Raw genomic sequence first — 19,364 nt, 5'->3', positions numbered from 1 at the left:
TTTTTTTTTTTTTTTTTTTTTTTTTTTTTTTTTTTTTTTTTTTTGACAGGACGAATTTCTTTTCTGGTGCAGAATTCGGAAGGGTTCTTGTATGTTTACAGGAATCTCTTTCTTTGGGTTAGAAGAGTTTTCTTCTATAATTTTGTTGAAGATTTTTTACTGGCACTTAAAGTTGGAAATTTCCCTTCTTGGTCTATACCTATTATCCTTAGGTTTTGTCTTCTCATTGTGCTGTAGATATCCTGGATATTTTGGGTTAGGATCTTTTATCATTTCACATTTTCTTTGATTATTGTTTCAATGTTTTCTATGGTATCTTCTGCACTTGGAATTATCTCTCTATCTCTTGTATTCTGTTTGTTATGCTTGCATCAATGGCTCCTGACTTCTTTCCTAGGTTATCTATTTCCAGAGTTATCTCCTTTTGAGATTTCTTTATTGTTTCTACTTCCATTTTAAGATCCTGAATGGTTTTGTTCAATTCTTTCTCTTGATTGGATGCATTCTTTATTTAAGGGAGCTATTTTATTTTCTTCTTATAGTCCTCTATCATCACCATGAGAAGTAACTTTAGATCCATATCTTGATTTCCTGGTGTGATGGTGTATACAGGACCTGTTATGTTCGGAGAGTTAGGTTCTGATGATGTCAAGTAACCTTGGTTTCTGTTGCTTCTCTTCTTAAGCTTGCCTCCTACCATCTGATTATCTCAAGTGCTCCCTGCCCTAGATATATCTGATTGGAGCCTGTCCTCCCTGTAATCCCAGTTGAGTCAGGACTCCTCAGAGTCCAGCTTTCTCTGGGATCCTGTGATGCTGAGATTCTGTGTGTGTCAGAGTTCTTGGCAGTCAAGCTTCCTCTGAGACCCTGAGATCCTGGTGTGACCAAGTTCCTAGGATCCTAAGATCCTGGATTGGTACCTCCTCTGGGATCATGGGAGTGTTTGCTGAATTTGAAAAAAAGGTAGACCAGTGCTGACTGGAATGTACCTGAGCCACTTGTTGGGAGGGGTTCCTGTGCCTATGCTCCAACTAGCCCCAGGCACTCCCAGTTATGTTGGAACAGATGTTGTATTCCATGCACCAGTGATCCTAAGATCCTGTGTGTGCTAGGGAGTCTGGAGGGTAGAGAGTCCTCTTGGGACCACGGGACTGTCTGCCAAGTTTGGGCCCAAGGTAGCCCATCGTTGGCTCTGACCAGAAGGAACCTGAGCCAGTGGTTGGGTGGGGTTCCTGTGTCGTTGCTCTAGCTGTCCCTAGGCACCACTGGTTCTGTTGAAACAGATTGTGTTCCTCTCACCAGTGATCCTATGATCCTGGGCATACTAGGGCAACTGGAGACTGTGGGACTGTCCACTGTGTTCAGACCCAAGGTGGCCTGGTGGTCTTGCCTCACTATCTTAAATTTCATTGTCTTCTGTTTGGCTTTTATAAATTGTGCAAGTTTTTTGTTTAGTTTTAGGTTTGGGTTTTTTGTTTTGTTTTGTTTTGTTTGTTTTTGTTTTTTTATTTTTTGGCTTGCTTGGGACTTTTTTGCTTTTGTTTTTGTTTTTGTTTTTTTAATAATGTGTTAAATATAGACTTGTTTATGACTACATTGGTCAAATTATTTGGTCGTTTGTCTTTAAATGTCTTATGTCTAGAAATTTCTTCATTATTTTAATAGCTTCCCTTTCTATGTTGGAGAGGACCCTGTCTTTATGAACACCATCTTGGGCATAAAATTTTCCTTACAATGTACATAATCTAACATCTAGAATATTTCTTTAAAGATTTATTTTTTATTTTTAAATATTTGTAAAGGAGAAGGGGTTATGCATATGTAGGCTGTTAGCCACAGAGGCCAGAAAGAATATCAGATGCCCTGGAGCTAGAGTTAAAGCCAGTTATTATCCACCTAATGTGGGTTTTAAGGACTTAATCAACATCCTCTCCAGAGCAACGTGGGATCATGACCACTCAGAAATCTCTTCAGCTCAGATCATCTCCTTTTAATATAGCCAATTTAACTAAAATTTAATTATTCAAGTTTTTACTTTAGACTGTACTCTGTGGTTTGTTTTGCACATTCACAGTTAAGAAGCCAGTCAGTAATTAAAGAAGGGTTTACATTCAGACCCAGAATTCCCCCTCTGGACTCTTCTCCTTTGTAGAATTCCATAATTAGTTTCCATTTACTCTATAGCCCCAGATTCTCCAATAATGTTAATAAATGAATTTAATCCCAATTTATGAAAAAGCACACATCTGGAAACTGACCTTATCATAAAATTTGCTCTGCAATCCGGGGACCTTATTTCAGACCCTTGGCACCCATATAAAAAGTTAAATACCATCATCAAGGCAAAATGTTAGGTGGATCTGGAGAGTTCACTGTCTGCCCAGTCTAGTTGAAGTTATGGCTCAGTGTGAAGCCTTATCTCAAGTAATAAAGTGATTAGCAATAAGTGAAGATGTTCAATGTCCAACTCTGGCTTCAGCATGCATACTTATAGATTCATATACTTGTACACAAATAACACAATTAATTGAGCTCTCAACAACCTATACTCCCTGGTATTTCAGTATTAAAGTCATCGGGTATATTTTCAACATGAAAAATTAACACACTTATTAGTGTTTTTCTTCTTTGGTATAAAAGACCAACCTTTTTTCTGTCTTTAGTTCTTTCTTGATAGGTTGTAGATCTTTCTTCTTAAGTGGTCTCTGTAAAGAGTTGAGATAAGAAGAAAATAACTTGACTACCTGTAAGCTTTTCATTTCATTTATTTTATAGTTTCTTTTTTAAAAATATTTATTTATTTATTTATTTATTTATTATATGTAAGTTCACTGTCGCTGTCCTCAGACACTCCAGAAGAGGGCATCAGATTTTGTTACAGATGGTTGTGAGCCACCATGTGGTTGCTGAGATTTGAACTCAGGACCTTTGGAAGAGCAGTCAACACTCTTAACCGCTGAGCCATCTCACCAGCCCCTAATTTATAGTTTCAAGTGAAAAATAAATCTTCAAAATAAAAATATATTAATATTCTAATATATACCATAAACTCAATATCCATATGAATAAGTGTGTATGCTCAAAGTAGTATAATTGTTGAATCATCTTCAGTATTTTTTGCATGCAGATATATAGCTCTTAGTAATAATTTTGGCAAAAAGGTGTTTTATAAATATATTATAGGTAAAATTTTATTTATTTGACTCTGCAAATAAATCTTTACAATTTTACAAAATATCTGCTGTAACATTTTACAAAACAAATGCCATCTATGAAAAATAAAAATAACTTTAAATCAGGTTAATAAGGAAATATAAGTAGAAGAATGATGTAGGATATTTCCTGATATTAATTGGTATGTCTATCAGATATAGATATCAAATTCCTAGCTGTCAAAGAATTATGGACTAAACTACATTATCCTCAAATTCTTAGAGCCTTAATTCGTATGTATATATTTATCTCAAAGTCTTCAAAAACTGTGTGAGGTTCAAGGATGAGGTCAAGAAAAGGAACAAGCATAAGAATAAGATCCTGTGATGATACAAGGCAAGGAGGAAAAAAAAAAAAAGCTCCAAATAAAGGGAGAAAAATACTCTTGCTGGCAGCATAAGCTTAGATTTTCAGCTTCCAGAATTATGAGATAATTAACTCTGTTTGTTAAGCCATATACATTGTTGTGCTTTGTTAACATGACCCAAAAGACTAATGTAAAAACACCCAGGAAAACAGTTCAATAAGAGAAACCAATTTACACTCTATGAAAAATGTCTTCCATATGTCATTCAAAACAAGACTGGAATAAGGTGCTAAAGTCACTCTCAATTATTATACAACAATGTTTGATACTGTGTTTTCTTATACATTTCTTTAATACTAGACAATTATGACACTGGATGGGAAGATCACCCCATAATATCTTTGAATAACCAGTCATTGCCTCTGACCAGGGTGAGGCAAAGGTGAAGCAAATCCAGTCATCCATTTCATAATTGCCCATGATCACTTTTGAAAAAAACTAGGCATGAGAAATTTGAAGTAATTCTGATAACTGAGTGAAAAATGGAGCATGGGAGGTCATTGTAATGGAAAGCTTTGTGGTATAATATGGCATGCACATACTGTCTGGAAAATCTGTCTTTTCTATTCACATTTAAGCTTCAAGTGTGTCTTTGATAACTGAAGCCAGAACATACCTTATATAAATCCTCAGAAAACATAAAAGGCAACATAAAGATGAAATGTAAAAATGTTGCAATTGTTTGAAGACATAGGTAGTTTTAAATCATTGCTCTCACCTACAAATCTAAGCTTTGTTTTATATTATATTTCTTCAAATACAATCTTAGTTGTATATATATCTATGCTCTCTTGTGATATTTACTTCTAAGTACTAAGATACTATTTCTACAATTACATTAGAAAACAAAAACTTCATAACTGAAGTGATATCACTTGTCTTTCTGAATCTGAGTTACTTTACTCAGGATGATCTTTTCTAGTTCCATTCATTTACCTGAAAATTTCATGATGTTATTGTTGTTTTAACAGCTGAATAAGACTCCATTGTGTAAATGTACATTTTCTTTATCCATTTTTCAGTTGAGGGACATCTAGGTTGTTTCTAGTTTCTGGCTGGTATGAATAAAGTTGCTATGAACATAGTTGAGCAAGTGTCCTTCAGGAAGAATTCTTCTGGTATATGCACAGAAGTGATATAGCTAAGTTTTGAGATAGATCGACTCCCAACTTTCTGAGGAAACGCCATATTAATTTCCATAGTAGCTGTATAAATTTGCACTCCCACCAGAAATGGAGGAATGTTTCCCTTGCTGCACAACCACACAAGCCTGAGCTGTCACATGTTTGTGATCCTAACTATGCTGAGAGGTGTAAGACAGAATTCTCTCAAAGTAGTTTTGATTTGTATTTCCCTGATACCTAAGGGTATTGAACATTTAAGTGTTTCTTAGCTATTAGAAATTCCTGTTTTTGAGTTTTCTGCTGAAATCTGGTGTAACCCATTTTTAATTGGATTATTCAAATTGTTGATGTCTAGTTTCTTGAGTTTTGTATAATTTAGGTACTGCTGTTAAGTAAAGAATTATCAAGCTACAGTCCACAACCCAGCACGGCTAAGGAACAAGGAGTGCTCAAGGGCATGGATCTCCCTAGTAAGGAGGAATGCAATCAATTTTGCAGGTGAATGGTGGGGATGGGAATAGGAGGGATGAGGTCAGCGCAGAGATAGAGAGCACTGATAAAGATGACTCGAATCTACAAGAGTTACCCTAACAAAGGCTCCGAGTAATGGAGGATATGGAGCTCAAACTGTCTATCTTCTATAACTAGACAAGTCTCCTAGTAGTAGGGATGGGACATCAACCCAACCACAAAATCTTTGACCTGTAATCTGTACTGCTTGCAAGATCTGCTGGAGTAAAGGTGGCACAGAACTTATAGAAATAGCCAACCAATAACTAGCTCAGCTTGAGTCCCATGCCATGAGAGGAAGCCTGACACTGTCTAAAAGGAAAGAAACAAGAGGGAGATGTAGTCCAGAGACTCAGAACAGAACAAAAAAAAAAAAAAAAAAAAAATCAATGAAACAGAAGATCTTGTCCCAGAGCCAGAAGCAATGAGTTGCCAACAGTCCCCTGGCCTCCATCACCTAGCACTGGGCTCACTCTTTGGTCCTGTGGAGGTTTGGGGAAAACCAAGACCTACTGCTCCCCTGTGGAGGCCTTGGGGGGGGGGCAGCAGAGAAGCCTAACCATCTTGGAACCATGCCCCACCAATCCTTTCCCAGGTGGGTCTGCCTGGGACACAGCTGGCAGAGATCAGTTGCATGCAGTCCACTGACCTCCTTTAACTAGCACTGGGATTGCCCTTTGGTCCTGAGGAACCTTGTAGAACTGTAAGAACTTCCTGCTTCCCCATAGAGGCAAGCAGAGCCTCCAAGAACTACCAGCTTAGAACAGTGCCCCACAAATCCCTTGCTAGTGGCTAATGCCAGAGGCACAGACAGCAGAGTTTAATGCCCTGACCTTCACAGTCAGGCTCATGACTCCCTCTGCCCTCCAGAAAAGTCCTGCTGTCATCAGGATCATCCAGTCAACACCAGGGAAAACCAGCTATAGGATAGCATAAGAACACAAACAAGAGCCAGGCACCACCAAGCCCCAGATATCCTGCTACAGCAAGCCTTGGATATCCTAACAAATCTGAATCACAATGATCTTAAATCCAATCTTATAAAGATAATAGGGGCCTTAAAAGAGGAAATAAATAAATCCCTTAAAGAAATATAAGAAAATATAAACAAACAGGCAAAGAAATTAATAGAACTGTCCAAGACCAGAAAATGGAAATAGCCACAATAAAGAAAAGACAAGCTGAGACAATCCTAAAGATGGAAAACATCAGCAAGAAAACAGAAACTACAGACATAAGCATCACCAATAGAATACAAGAGATGGAAGAGAGAATAGCATGCATAGAAGAAATTAATACATTGGTTAAAGAAAATGTTAAATCTAAAAAGTTCATGACACAGAAAATCAAGAAATCTGGGACACTGTGAGAAGATCAAACCTAAGAATAATAGAAATTGAAGGAGAAGATTCCCAGCTCAAAGGCCCAGAAAATATCTTCAACAAAATCAGAGAAGAAAATTTCCCTAACCTAAAGAAAGTGATGCCTATAAAGTAAAAGAAGCTTACAGAACACCAAACATCTACATAATAATCAAAATGCTAAATGTACAGAATAAAGAAAAAAATATTAAAAGCTGCAAGGGAAAAGGGTCAACTGACATACAAAGACAGATCTATCAGAATTATACCCAACTTCTCAACAGAGAATCTAAAAACTAGAAGAGCCTGAGAAGAGGTCTTGTAGACCCTAAGAGACAACAGATGCCAGCCCAGACCACTGTACCCAGCAAAACTTTCAGTCGTCATAGATGGAGAAACAAAGATATCCCTTGACAAAAGCATACCAAATCTAAACAATATCTTTCCACTAATCCAGTCCTACAAAAGATACTAGAAAGAAAACTCCAACCCAATGAGTCTAACTACACTCAAGGAAACTCAAGAAATAAATAATTTTATATCATTAAAACCAATAGAAAAGAAACACACACACACACACACATATACTACCAACAACATCAAAATAACAGGAATTAATAAACATTGGTCAGTAATATCTCTCAAGATCAATAGACTTAATTCCCCAATAAAATCATACAGGCTAACAGGATGTATGCATAAAAAGAATCCATCATGCTGATGTACACAAGAAATTTATCTCTGCAACAAAGGCATTATGTCAGTGTAAACGGCTAGAAAGAGCTTTTCCAAGTAAACAGGCCCAAGAAATGACCTGGGGTAATCATTTCTAATATCTCATAAAATAGACTTTCAACCAAAAGTAATTTTTAAAATGTGGAAAGACACTTCATACTCATCAAAGAAAAAAATCCACCAAGAGGATGTCTTAGTTCTGAATATCTATGCCCCAACTGCAATGGCACCCCCATTTGTAAAAGAAACAGTGCTAAAGCTTAAATTACACACCAAACTTCAGACAATAAGCCTACACACTCGTGAACTCTAAACAACTCTCTGCTTTCTGCTCAGAGAACACAGGGTCAAGAAAGAAATGAAAGACTTTCTAGGATCCAATGAAAATGAGGGCACAACATACCTAAACATATGGGACACAATGAAAGCATTGCTATGAGGAAAGTTCATAGTTCATAGAACTTTCCTCTTTTTGAGTGCCCTCAAAAAGAAATTGAAGAGATCGCATACTAAGGAATTAAATAACACCTGAAAGCTCTAGAACAAAAAGAACCAAACACATCCAAGAAGAGTAGATAATTTCTAGGAAATAATCAAACTCAGGGCTAAAACCAATCAATTAGAAACAAAGAGAATAATAGAAAACAACAACAACAACAATAACAAAACCAAGAGCTGGTCCTTTGAAAAAAATCAACAAGATAAGCAAACCCATAGCCAAATTAACTAAAAAGGCAGAAAGACTGTACTCAAATTAGCAAATTCATAAATGAAAAGGTAGACATAACAACAGACACTGAGGTAAATAGAAGAATCCTTGAGTCTCAGTTCAAAAGTTTTTTCTCCATAAAACTGGAAAATCTAAATGAAATGGGTGATTGTTTGGACAGTTACCAAAGTTATATTAAGGTCAGGTAAACTAAATAGTCCTATAACTCCCTTGGAAATACCAGCAGTAATTAAGAGTCCTCAAACAAGCCAAAAAAATAAAAAGTAAAAAATGAAACAGGACCAGATGGTTTTAGTGCAGAACTGCCAAACTCATTCTATGAGGACACAGTCACCACCCTGATACCTAAAGTACACAAAGACTCAACAAAGAAAGAGAATTTCAGACCAATTTCCCTTATGAACACTGATGCAAAAAATAAACTATTCACAAACAGAATTCAGGAATACATCAAAGGTATCAACCATGATCAGTAGGCTTCATCCCAGGAATGTAGGGGTGGTTCAATATACATAAATCCATGATTATAATCCACCATATAAACAAACAATAACAATAACAAGCCCACATGATCATCTCATTAGACGCTGAGAAAGCCTTTGGCTATATCCAGCACCTTTTTATGGTAAGAGTCTTGGAGAGAACAGGGATACAAGGCACATATCTATATAAAATAAAGGAAATATAGAACATGCCAATAGCCAAATATCAAATTAACTAGAGAGAAACTTAGAGTAACCCCACTAAAATCAGGGGCAAGACAAGGCTGTCTACTCTCTATTTTTCTCAATATAATACTTGAAGTTCTAGCTAGAGCAATAAGACACCTAAAGATCAAAAGAACACAAATTGGAAAAGAAGAAGTCAAGTATCCCTATTCAGATATGATAGTACACAGAAGAGACCCCAAAAATTCTACCAGAGAACTCCTACGTCTGATAAACCCCTTCAACAAAGTGACTGGATACAAAATTAACTCAAAGAAATCAGTACCTCTCCTTTATACAAATGATGAACAGACTGAGAAAGAAATTAGGGAAACAATACCCCAAATAATATTAAATATCTTGGTGTAACTCTAATTAAGTAAGTAAAAGATCAATATGACAAGGACTTCAAATCACTGAAAAAAAATTGAGGAAGATATCAGAAGATGGATTATTTTCCTATTATTAAATGATTTTATAGCCATAATTTTATATTGGTAGAACCCCGTATATTTTAATGCAGAATTAAAGCTATCTTTTCTTAGATTGGTACAGAATTTGAGATATTGATACAGGTTTAAGGTTTTCATTGGTATAAATCTTTGTATATTGATACAAAATTTAAAATTAATTTTGTTACTCTTAAGCATTTTACTTACGCAACTCATTTAAAAATACAAGGCTTAGACCCAGGCCTTTAATAGCTGCTATTATAAACTGTTTAGGATGGTTATTAAGTAATGTAAGTTATTAGTCAGATAGTAAACTCATGGTCATATTAGATTCTAATGTAGCTAATTATAATAAAGTGTTTTCAAGGTTACTCATATAGTAAATAGCTAAAAATAATTAATGTTTATATCTATCTAAAGATGGATAGAAGGCCTTCAAAAGTGTCGAGTCCACAAAATATGACACTTAAAATCGTTTCATTATTAAAAGATCTTTTGAATATGAGACATGTCTGCTCCTGACAATTCCTGCATTCCACTTCAAAGACAATATAGAGCATCAATACCTCCAAGTGGAGATGCCTCAATCGTGCCAGACTAGCCACTGAGCAAGAAATGCCCAAATTATATCTGTAGACAGAATGCTGTCTTAAAGGGTCAAATGGATGCAGGATAGTTGACAGGTAAGCTCTGCCAAGACAGGGTAATATAGTTCTTCATAGTTTCTGTTTCATTTAAGGTCTGTTAGATGTTCTGGGCCAGAAGGCTGAAGATAGATGCTAAAACATTAATAGGAATATTGTGGACTGTCAAAACAGTCTCTGCCAATCGTTTATGTTTTTGGAAGCTATGTCTTTGTGATTTCTGCGTACTCAGATAATATTTAATTCCTTCTCAAATCTCTGATGGGGTTGAGGACTGGTTATAGTATCACAATTGAACTTAATCTATTTCACATTACAGAAGTTATTCTAGATTCAAAAAGATGGTTTTTAGATTGTAATACAAATTAAAATCAAACATGATTGAGGTACAGAACTATAACTAATTAAGTTAGGATAAATAATAGAATAATTTATCTAAATTGTCAAATATGATAGACTAGACATTATAAGTGTATGTCATACCTTTCAATTTACACAATTGTTATAATTGTGTTCAATTAATATCTGAGGATAAAAGGAGCCTTTTATGGGACTAAAAGGAAAATTGTTGAAGTTTTGTCTTTTACCATCTATTGTAATGCTAAGTGGGGGCCCCAAAGACTTGAAGTCTGCACATAGTCCCTAGAACCATACCCCCAAAGTTAATTTTTATTGGTGAATAAAGATATTGACAGCCAATAGCTGGGCAGAAGAGACATAGGTGGGGTTGAGGTTTCTTGGGTTTGGGGAGAGATGACCACCAGGAGGGAAGGGCAGAGAGAAGCTACGATGGAAGAGGAAGAATGTGCAGGAGGGAGGAGAGCTACCATAGAAGAGCTGAGCTATAGAATCATGGCCATGTGGGTTGACCAATTGAAGCTAAGAGCAGCCCACATGGAACATAGTAAATAGTAAGCAATAACTAGGATTATTGATTTAAAAAAGCAAATTCTAACAATACAGAGGGTAGGCAGCTGCCCAGGTATTGTGCTGCCTAAGGTATATTAAAAATGTAAAGGCTGTGTCTGTGTTTCATCCAGGAACATAAATAGCCTAAGGCTGGGAAGCAGGGCTAGGTTGGGATTTTAAATATCACTACACTCATGGATCAGTAAGATTGACATAGTGAAAATGGCCATCTTACCAAAAGCAATCTACAGATTCAATGCAATTCCCATCAAAATTTTAAAATTTACAAATCTTGAAAGAATAGTTCTTAACTACATATGGAAAAACAAAAACTGAGGATAGCCAAAACGGTCCTGAACAATAACAGAACTTCTAGAGGTATCACTATCCCTGACTTCAAGCTGTACTGCAAAGCAATAGTAATTAAAACTGCATGGTATTGGTATAGAATCAGACAGGTTGATGAATGGGATAAAATCGAAGACCAGAAATGAACCCATATACCTATGGACATTTAATTTTTGATAAAGCCAAACCATACAGTGGGAAAAAAAGAATCTTCAACAAATGTCTAACCAGATGTCTGTATATAGAAGAATGCAAAAAGATCTATAATTATCACTCTGCACAAAACTCAAGTCCAAGTGGAGCAAGGACTTCAACATGAAACCAAACACATTAAATATAATACAAGACAAAGTGGGAAATAGCCTTGAACACATTGGTATAGGAGACAATTTCCTAAATAGAACACCAGTGACTCAGTCTCTAAGATCAACACCTGATAAATGGTACTTCATGAAACTAGAAAGCTTCTCTAAGGCAAAGGACATTGTCAATATGACAAAACAGCTGCCTACAAATTGGGGAAAGATCTTCATTAACCCTGTATCTGACAGAGGTAATATCGAAAATATATAAAGAATTCAGTAAGTTAGATATCAACAAACCAAATAACCCAATTAAAAATGGAGTACAGAGCTAAACAGAAAATCCTCAATGTGGGGAGAGTATTTTGGGGGTGATACCAAGATGGGTACTTCCCCATCTCAAAGGAGAAGGGACAGGTGGAATGTGGGTGAGAGGAGAGGTTGATTTTGAGATAAAAAGTGGATAAATAAATTTAATTACCCCCCCCAAAGAAGTCAATGGCGTGATTCCTAATGATAATCTGCTATACTCATAGGTTGGTGCCTAACCCAATTGTCATCAGCAACTGATAAGAGTATATGCAGAAGCCCACAGCAAACGTAAGGCAGGGCCAAGGAAACTGCAGAGGAAGGAGAGGAATGATTGTAGAAGCTAGCGTGATTGAGGACACCAGCTGAACATAGCCCACAGAATCAACTAAGCAGGGTTCATAGGGGCTCACAGAGACTGAAGCCACAAACTTGGCCCCTGTATGGGTTGAGCTAGGTTCTCTACATATACATTATGGTTGTGTAGCTTCATGTTCTTGTAGGACTCCCAGTAATGGGAAGAGAAGGTGTCTCTGACTCTCCTACTGGTTTGCCTTGTCCAACCTGGATAGAGGGTCTGTGCCTGGTCTTACTGGAACTTGTTAAACAGCTTTCTTCTTTCTTTCTTTCTTTCTTTCTTTCTACTTCTCTTCTTTCTTTCTTTCTTTCTTTCTTTTAAAAAAGAGAAAAAGAGGAGTGGATCTAGGGGAGAGAGGAGGATGAGAGGTTGAGAGGAGGGGAAACTGCAGTCAGGATGTAATGTATGGGAGAAGAATTTTAAAAATGAAAAGAAAGACAGAGAAAGAAAACAGATTGGTACTTTCAGATTATCTAGATCATACATTCTTTTTCAAAGTAAACAGCTACTCCAAAAATAATATTTTATTTTTTAAATTTATGCATAGTCCATAAGTGATTTTGAACACCAAAGTCAGGCTTTTCACTGTTGCTTTCATAATGTTCTGTATTCGTGGCTACAAAACGTCTAAAGGTTCATAATCCTTAACTTTTAATCTTTGTATCCCATCCTTTTACAGGAACTGTGTTTGGCAAGGGGTGCCCGGCCCTGGTGAAGGTGCTATTTAAACTACTCTTGTGGTTTCTTCTCTCTCTTGCTTCTTGGCAAGTTCTCCAGAACAAAGTGTGCAATGTGAAGCTCTCTCCTCCCCTCCGAGGATGCTTTCCTGCCCTTGCCCTTCCCTCTTTTACAAACTCATGGAGTCACTTCCTCCATCTGTCCCCCTTTCTTCTAATAAAGATTAGAAAAACCTAACTAGAAAAGATTTGGGAATTTGCTTTCAGTTTTTCTATCAATTTGTTGTTTGTTTGTAGTTTCTTTTTTGAACCATGAATGCCAGCTTTTATTTAAAGGGTTTTTCCTCATAAATGTTAGTCTTCTACAGACTTCTATACTCAAATCTCAAGTGCACTCTCCCTTAATATTTCAATTGCATTTCCCTTGAAATGCTTCCTCTTTCTATAGCTGCCACCTGCTTCTTTCAACTTCCTTAAGTTCCTTCCTTCTGCCTAGAAACACAGTTTTCATGTTCCTAAACACTTGGATGAAGAATATATAAGCTGCTAATCAAACTCTCCTGGCACAGCTTTCAATTATTTTGTAACAACCTGAATAGATTTATCTCCCATCACTTCCCAGACTCCTTGCCCCACATATCCCTTCAAAGATCAGAATAAACTGAAACGGAGACTCAGTTCTGGAATTTATGCAATATTATTACACCTCAGGCTTCCTTTTAGAAAAACAGTTGTCTAAGCCATCAATCCCTATCCTCTTTCCAAAATTTGTTTTTTTTTCTTTCTGACAGTTCCTCACATATAATGATTAAACTTACACTGATTAACTCCAGAACCTCTCTAGCCTCACATTTTGCATATTACTGCTACACAGATTGTTATTTTATGCTACTGTGGTGAATATCTCAAATACATTTGCTATAAAAAGGTTTTCAATAATTGACATACTATTCCATAGCACCATAAATGTAGTTAAAGGAGTATTTTCTGAGCCATAAAGAATTTTCATAGTTTTAAACAGTCTTATGCCCCTGCTAGATTACATATAAAACATGATATATAAACATACCATTCAAAGTAAAATAAGATTTCAAAGAGATCATTTCTAGTATATACATATGAAGTTAAATTATACATGAACTCATGTGACGTTAAAAGAGAGGCTTTCCTGCAAACTGAACTACTAATAGCACTGCTTGTTCTGTGGGAGTCAGCCATGCCCCTATCAACTGCAAAGGAGCAGCCAGACACAGTTCTTACAGTATCATGGCTTGCTGGATGAGAAATTACTTGAATGGGAAGAAACGTTAATCATTAGCAAACTTGCAGTACCAAAAGTCACCAAATACATTTTGTATATGTTTTATAAGTCATTGATTTTTGTATTCTTGAATTTAAGAGTGCCCAGAGTGGATGCAAGGCACAGGGGAGCCTTGAAAACATATAAGCAACTTCAATGAAGGCTGTAATCCTCAAAGTACAGGTATATGTTTCCAAACCTGTTCCCAGAACCAAACTAACCTCCATACATAAGGTGATCCCAACTGCAATATATCCTTTTGTATCTTTACAAACAAAAGCAGAAGTGCCAATGAGAAAGCTAGTAACTGTATACTACCCTTTTGCCTTTCAGAATACGGGATGTTACACAAGATGACTCAGCAAACCTCACTCCAACCTCTATGTTGTTCATTTGTTTGTTTGTCCATTCTGGAGACTGAGACTAGGGCCTTGCACATGCCTAGCAAGCACTCTACCACCCCTCTAGCCCCCAACTTCCCATCCACCCACTGCCACTAGCACCCTCCGCACCCCAAGTCCCATACCCCCTACAGCCAGCCTACCTCCCTATACACAGGATTTAAACACAGCACTTAGATAAAAAGGCTAAAAGGAGAAGGGGAAATGATTGCTATCCAGGAAGTCCATCTGAAAGACTGAGCTATTTATAAAAAGGTAAGGTGACTGTCATTTCCAGGAATGTGTATGGGATAACAAATCCTGTGACCATACCAAAAAAAAAATCTAAAAACATAAAACTAAACTATACCTGTAATGCATAACTGAGCCAATAGAAAAATAACATTCTAGTCAAAAGCAATAGTCAAAATGGTGAATAGACTATTATGAGTTTCGATCCTCTTTCTCGGAAAGATTGTGAGAGCAAATTTTGAATGTCAACCTGATTGAACTGAGAAACATCTAGGAGAATAAAAAGGCATACTTCTGACTGTCTATGATGGATTTCCAGAGACCAAGACGCTAAGATCTGAAGGGCTCTGACCTAATGAATAGAATTAGTATATCAATGCATTCATGATTTGATGGTATCAGTAAACCAATAAAAGGTATAAGGAGATGTGGCCTTGGTGAAAGACACAGGTAACTGAAGCCATGTCCCTCCAGCTATATCTTAACTTGACCCTTTCTCACTTTTCTGCCAGTTCATGATGTAAGCTACAGTGGGGTACTTTTTCTTCCCTACTATAAAAGACTGAGTCTCTGAAACTAAAAGATGAAATACATCTTTTCTCCCTAGCATTGCTTCTATTATGCCACCTCAGTGAGAAAAATAACTAATACAGACCTGATGGGGAAACTATTGCTGGTTTAGCCCCTAGTGTCTTGTCTTAGTGTTTTGTCTCTAGTCTCTTTTAATTGTCTTAAACCTTGAGTTAATTTGTAACTTAATTTTTCTAAATTGTGATTATTTTTAACAGATACATAAAACATAATTGCATGTATCGATGGGATGCTACATGATGATTCAATACTTAAGTACACTATTTAACATTTAAGTCAGCAAATGTGTCTATTTTCCTCATACATCATTCATTATTTTACTCTATTACATTCAAAATCTTTTCTCCTAGCTGCTTAAAATATACAGCTTATCATCATTACCTAAAGATGGCATGCTATGTAGTAGTAATATACCAGAATGCTATTCTAGTATTGATTGGCAGCTTTGTTTTCCTGGTGTTTAATTTCTACTATTGTTTGTATACTATAGATACTAATATTAACCTCTGACCTAAGGTCTTATTGGAAAATATTTTCCCCTATTCCATAGGCTGTTGAGTTAGTTAGCAGTATCTTTTGCAGCACAAAAAGTTTTTAATTTTATGAACTTGTCAATTCTTCCCTTGCTACTGTGGTTTTATTCAGGAACATGTTACCTGTAGCTATGTCCTGACGTTTTCCCCTTATTTTTTGTGTTATCTGTTTTCAGTGATCCCAATTGTAAATCATAGTGTGGGATCCAGTTTGAAATTGATCTTCGTACAGGATGAGGCTACTGTGAGTAGGATGTGTTCCTGGTTAATTTCTCAGCACCTTTGCTCTTGCTGTACATAAAGGCAATTGATGTTTGTATATTGATTTTGTATATTAATACATTGTTGGAAGTATTTATCAGAGGCACAAGTTTTAGGTGGATTCCATGGGATTTTTTAAGTACAAAATGCTGTCATCTGCAAAAAGGAATAGCTTTAGTTTCCCTTTCTAACCTAAGTTTAATGTATAAAAATAAATCAGTTTCCCCACCAAAGGAGAGGCAGGGATGGCTCTAACCACCAGAGTAGGTGAGAGAGCCATCTTGTATCTCTGGTCCCTCAGAGCCCAGTCTGTGCAGGAAAGCCTTCAGACTGCAGAAGCAACATAGCTTCAGGGACTGGCCCCATTTCAGGCCTTCATGTTCACCCAGGAAGCAGATCTGAGCTCCAGACATCTGTGCTCCCTCCCCCATCAGAGGAGAGCTTGCCTGCAGAGAGTATTCTGACTAGTGAGACTCAGGAGAGAGTTGGACTCCCAGGAGTGCTGACAGAGGCTAACAGAATCACAGGAGGAAAAAGCTCCAGCCAGAAACAGCTATAACAGCTAACACCAGAGATTACCAGATGGCAAAAGGCAAACATACGAAACTTACTAACAGAAACCGAGACTGCTCACCATCATCAGAACTCAGCACTCCTAACTCATCAAATCCTGGATACCCCAACACACCCAAAAAGCAAGATTCGGATTTAAAAATCATATGTCATGATGCTGGTAGAGGATAATAAGAAAGAAATTAATAACTCACTTAAAGAAATACAGGAAAACATGGCTAAACAGGAAGAAGGCCTTAAAGAGGAAACACAAAATCCTTTAAAGAATTACAGGAAAACACTGTTAAACAAGTAGAAATCCTGAAAAAAGAAACACAAAAATCCCTTAAAGAATTATAGGAAAACACAACCAAACAGGTTATGGAATTGAACAAAACCATTCAAGATTTTAAAATGGAAGTAGAAACAATAAAGAAAACCCAAAAGAGACAACTCTGGAGATAGAAAGCCTAGGGAAGATATCAGGAACCATAGATGGGAATATCAGCAACATAATACAAAAGATGGAAGAGAGAATCCCAGGTACAGAAGATTCGATCAAGAACATGGACACAACAATCAAAGAAAATGCAAACAGCAAAAAGATCCTAACTCAAAACATCCAGGAAATCCAGGACACAATGAGAAGACCAAACCTATGGAAAATAGGAGTAGATGAGAATGAAGATTTTCAACTTAAAGGGCCAGTAAATATCTTCAACAAAATTATAGAAGAAAACTCCCCTAACTTAATGAAAGAGATGCCCGTGAACATTCAAGAAGCCTACAGGACTCAAAATAGACTGGAACGGAAAAGAAATTCCTCCTGACACATAAAAAGCAAAACAACAAATGCACTAAATAAAGGTAGAATATTAAAAGCAGTAAGGGAAAAAGGTTAAGTAATATATAAAGCCAGGCCTATTAGAATTACACCAGACTTCTCACCAGAGACTATGAAAGCTAGAAGATCCTGGACAGATTATACAGACCCTAAGAGAACACAAATGCCAGTCCAGGCTACTATACCCAGCACAACTCTCAATTACCATATATGGAGAAACCAAAGTATTCCATGACAAAACCAAATTCACACACTATCTTTCTACGAATCCAACCCTTCAAAGGATAATAAAGGGAAAACACCAACAGAAGGATGGAAAGTACACCCTAGAAAGAGCAAGAAATTAATCCTTTAACAAACCTAAAAGAAGACAGCCTCAAGAACAGAATCCCAACTTTAACAACAAAAATGAGAGTAAGCAACAATTACTTTTCTTTAATATCTCTTAATATCAATGGATTCAGTTTCCCAATAAAAAGACATAGACTAATAGACTGGCTACACAAACAGGACCCAACATTTATACAGCTTACAGAAAACCCATCTCAGGGAAACAGACACTACCTCTGAGTGAAAGGCTGGAAAATAATTTCCCAAGCAAATGTTCTGAAGAAACAAGATGGAGTAGCCATTCTAATATCGAATAAAATTGACTTCCAACCNAAAGTTATCAAAAAAAGACAAGGAGGGGCACTTCATACACATCAAGGGTAAAATCTACCAAGATGAACTGTCGATTCTAAATATCTATACTCCAAATGCAAGGGAAGCCACGTTGATTAAAGAAACTTTAGTAAAGCTCAAAGCACACATTGTACCACATACAATAATAGTGGGACTTCAACATCCCACTCTCATCAATGGACAGATACTGGAAACAAAAACTAAACAGAGACACATTGAAACTAACAGAAGTTATGAAAGAAATGGATTTAACAGATATCTATAGAACATTTTATCCTAAAACAAAAGGATATACGTTCTTCTCAGCACCTCATGGTACCTTCTCCAAAACTGACCATATAATCAGTCAAAAAACAGGCCTCAACAGATACAAAACTATTGAAATTAACCCATGCATCCTACCAGATAACCACAGACTAACGCTGATCTTCAATAACAACATAAATAATAGAAAGCCAACATTCACGTGGAAGCTGAACAACACTCTACTCAATGATACCTTGGTCAAGTAATAAAGAAAGAAAGAAATTAAAGACTTTTGAGAGTTTAATGAAAATGAAGCCACAACATACCCAAACTTATGGGACACAATGAAAGCAGTCCTAAGAGGAAAACTCATAGCCCTGAGTTCCTCCAAAAAGAAACTAGAGGGAGCATACCCTAGCAGCATTACAACACACCTAGAAGCTCTAGAATGAAAGGAAGCAAAGAGGAGTAGACAGCAGGAAATAATCTAACTTAGGACTGAAATCAGTCATGTGGAATCAAAAAGAACTACTCAAAGAATCAACCAAACCAGGAGCTGGTTCTTTGAGGAAATAAGAAGATAGATAAACCCTTAGCCAGACTAAATAGAGGGCACAGGGACAGTATCCTAATTAACAAAATCAGAAATGATTAACAAACAAAAAGACATAACGAGAGAATCTGAGAAAATCCAAAACTTCATCAGATCCTACTACAAAGGCTATACTCAACAAAACTGGAAAACCTGGATGAAATGGAAAATTCCCTAGACAGATACCACGTACCAAAGTTAAATCAGGATCAGATTAATGATCTAAACAGTCCCATTTCCCCTAAAGAAATGGAAGCAATCATTAATAATCTCCCAATGAAAAAATGCTCAGGACCAGATGGGTTTATTACAGAGTTCTATCAGACCTTCAAAGAAGACCTAATTCCAACTCTCCTCAAACTATTGCACACAATAGAAACAGA

The 19,364-nt window shown here is 36.6% G+C and overlaps 1 protein-coding gene across 1 annotated transcript in view; it reads right to left on the bottom strand.

Moving 5' to 3' along the window:
* The window catches only part of Iqcm (IQ motif containing M), a 352,279-nt gene that overhangs the window by 214,604 nt on the left and 118,311 nt on the right, over nucleotides 1-19,364 (bottom strand). Inside the window, exon 7 of the mRNA XM_021220812.1 lies at nucleotides 2,647-2,705. Coding sequence (XP_021076471.1) covers nucleotides 2,647-2,705 — 59 coding nt within the window. The remainder of the gene's footprint in view (nucleotides 1-2,646; nucleotides 2,706-19,364) is intronic.

The sequence above is a fragment of the Mus pahari genome, chromosome 20 (assembly GCF_900095145.1).
Source record: "Mus pahari chromosome 20, PAHARI_EIJ_v1.1, whole genome shotgun sequence".
In the NCBI taxonomy this organism is placed as follows: Eukaryota; Metazoa; Chordata; class Mammalia; order Rodentia; family Muridae; genus Mus; species Mus pahari.
This window is presented reverse-complemented; position numbering and strand designations above follow the sequence as displayed.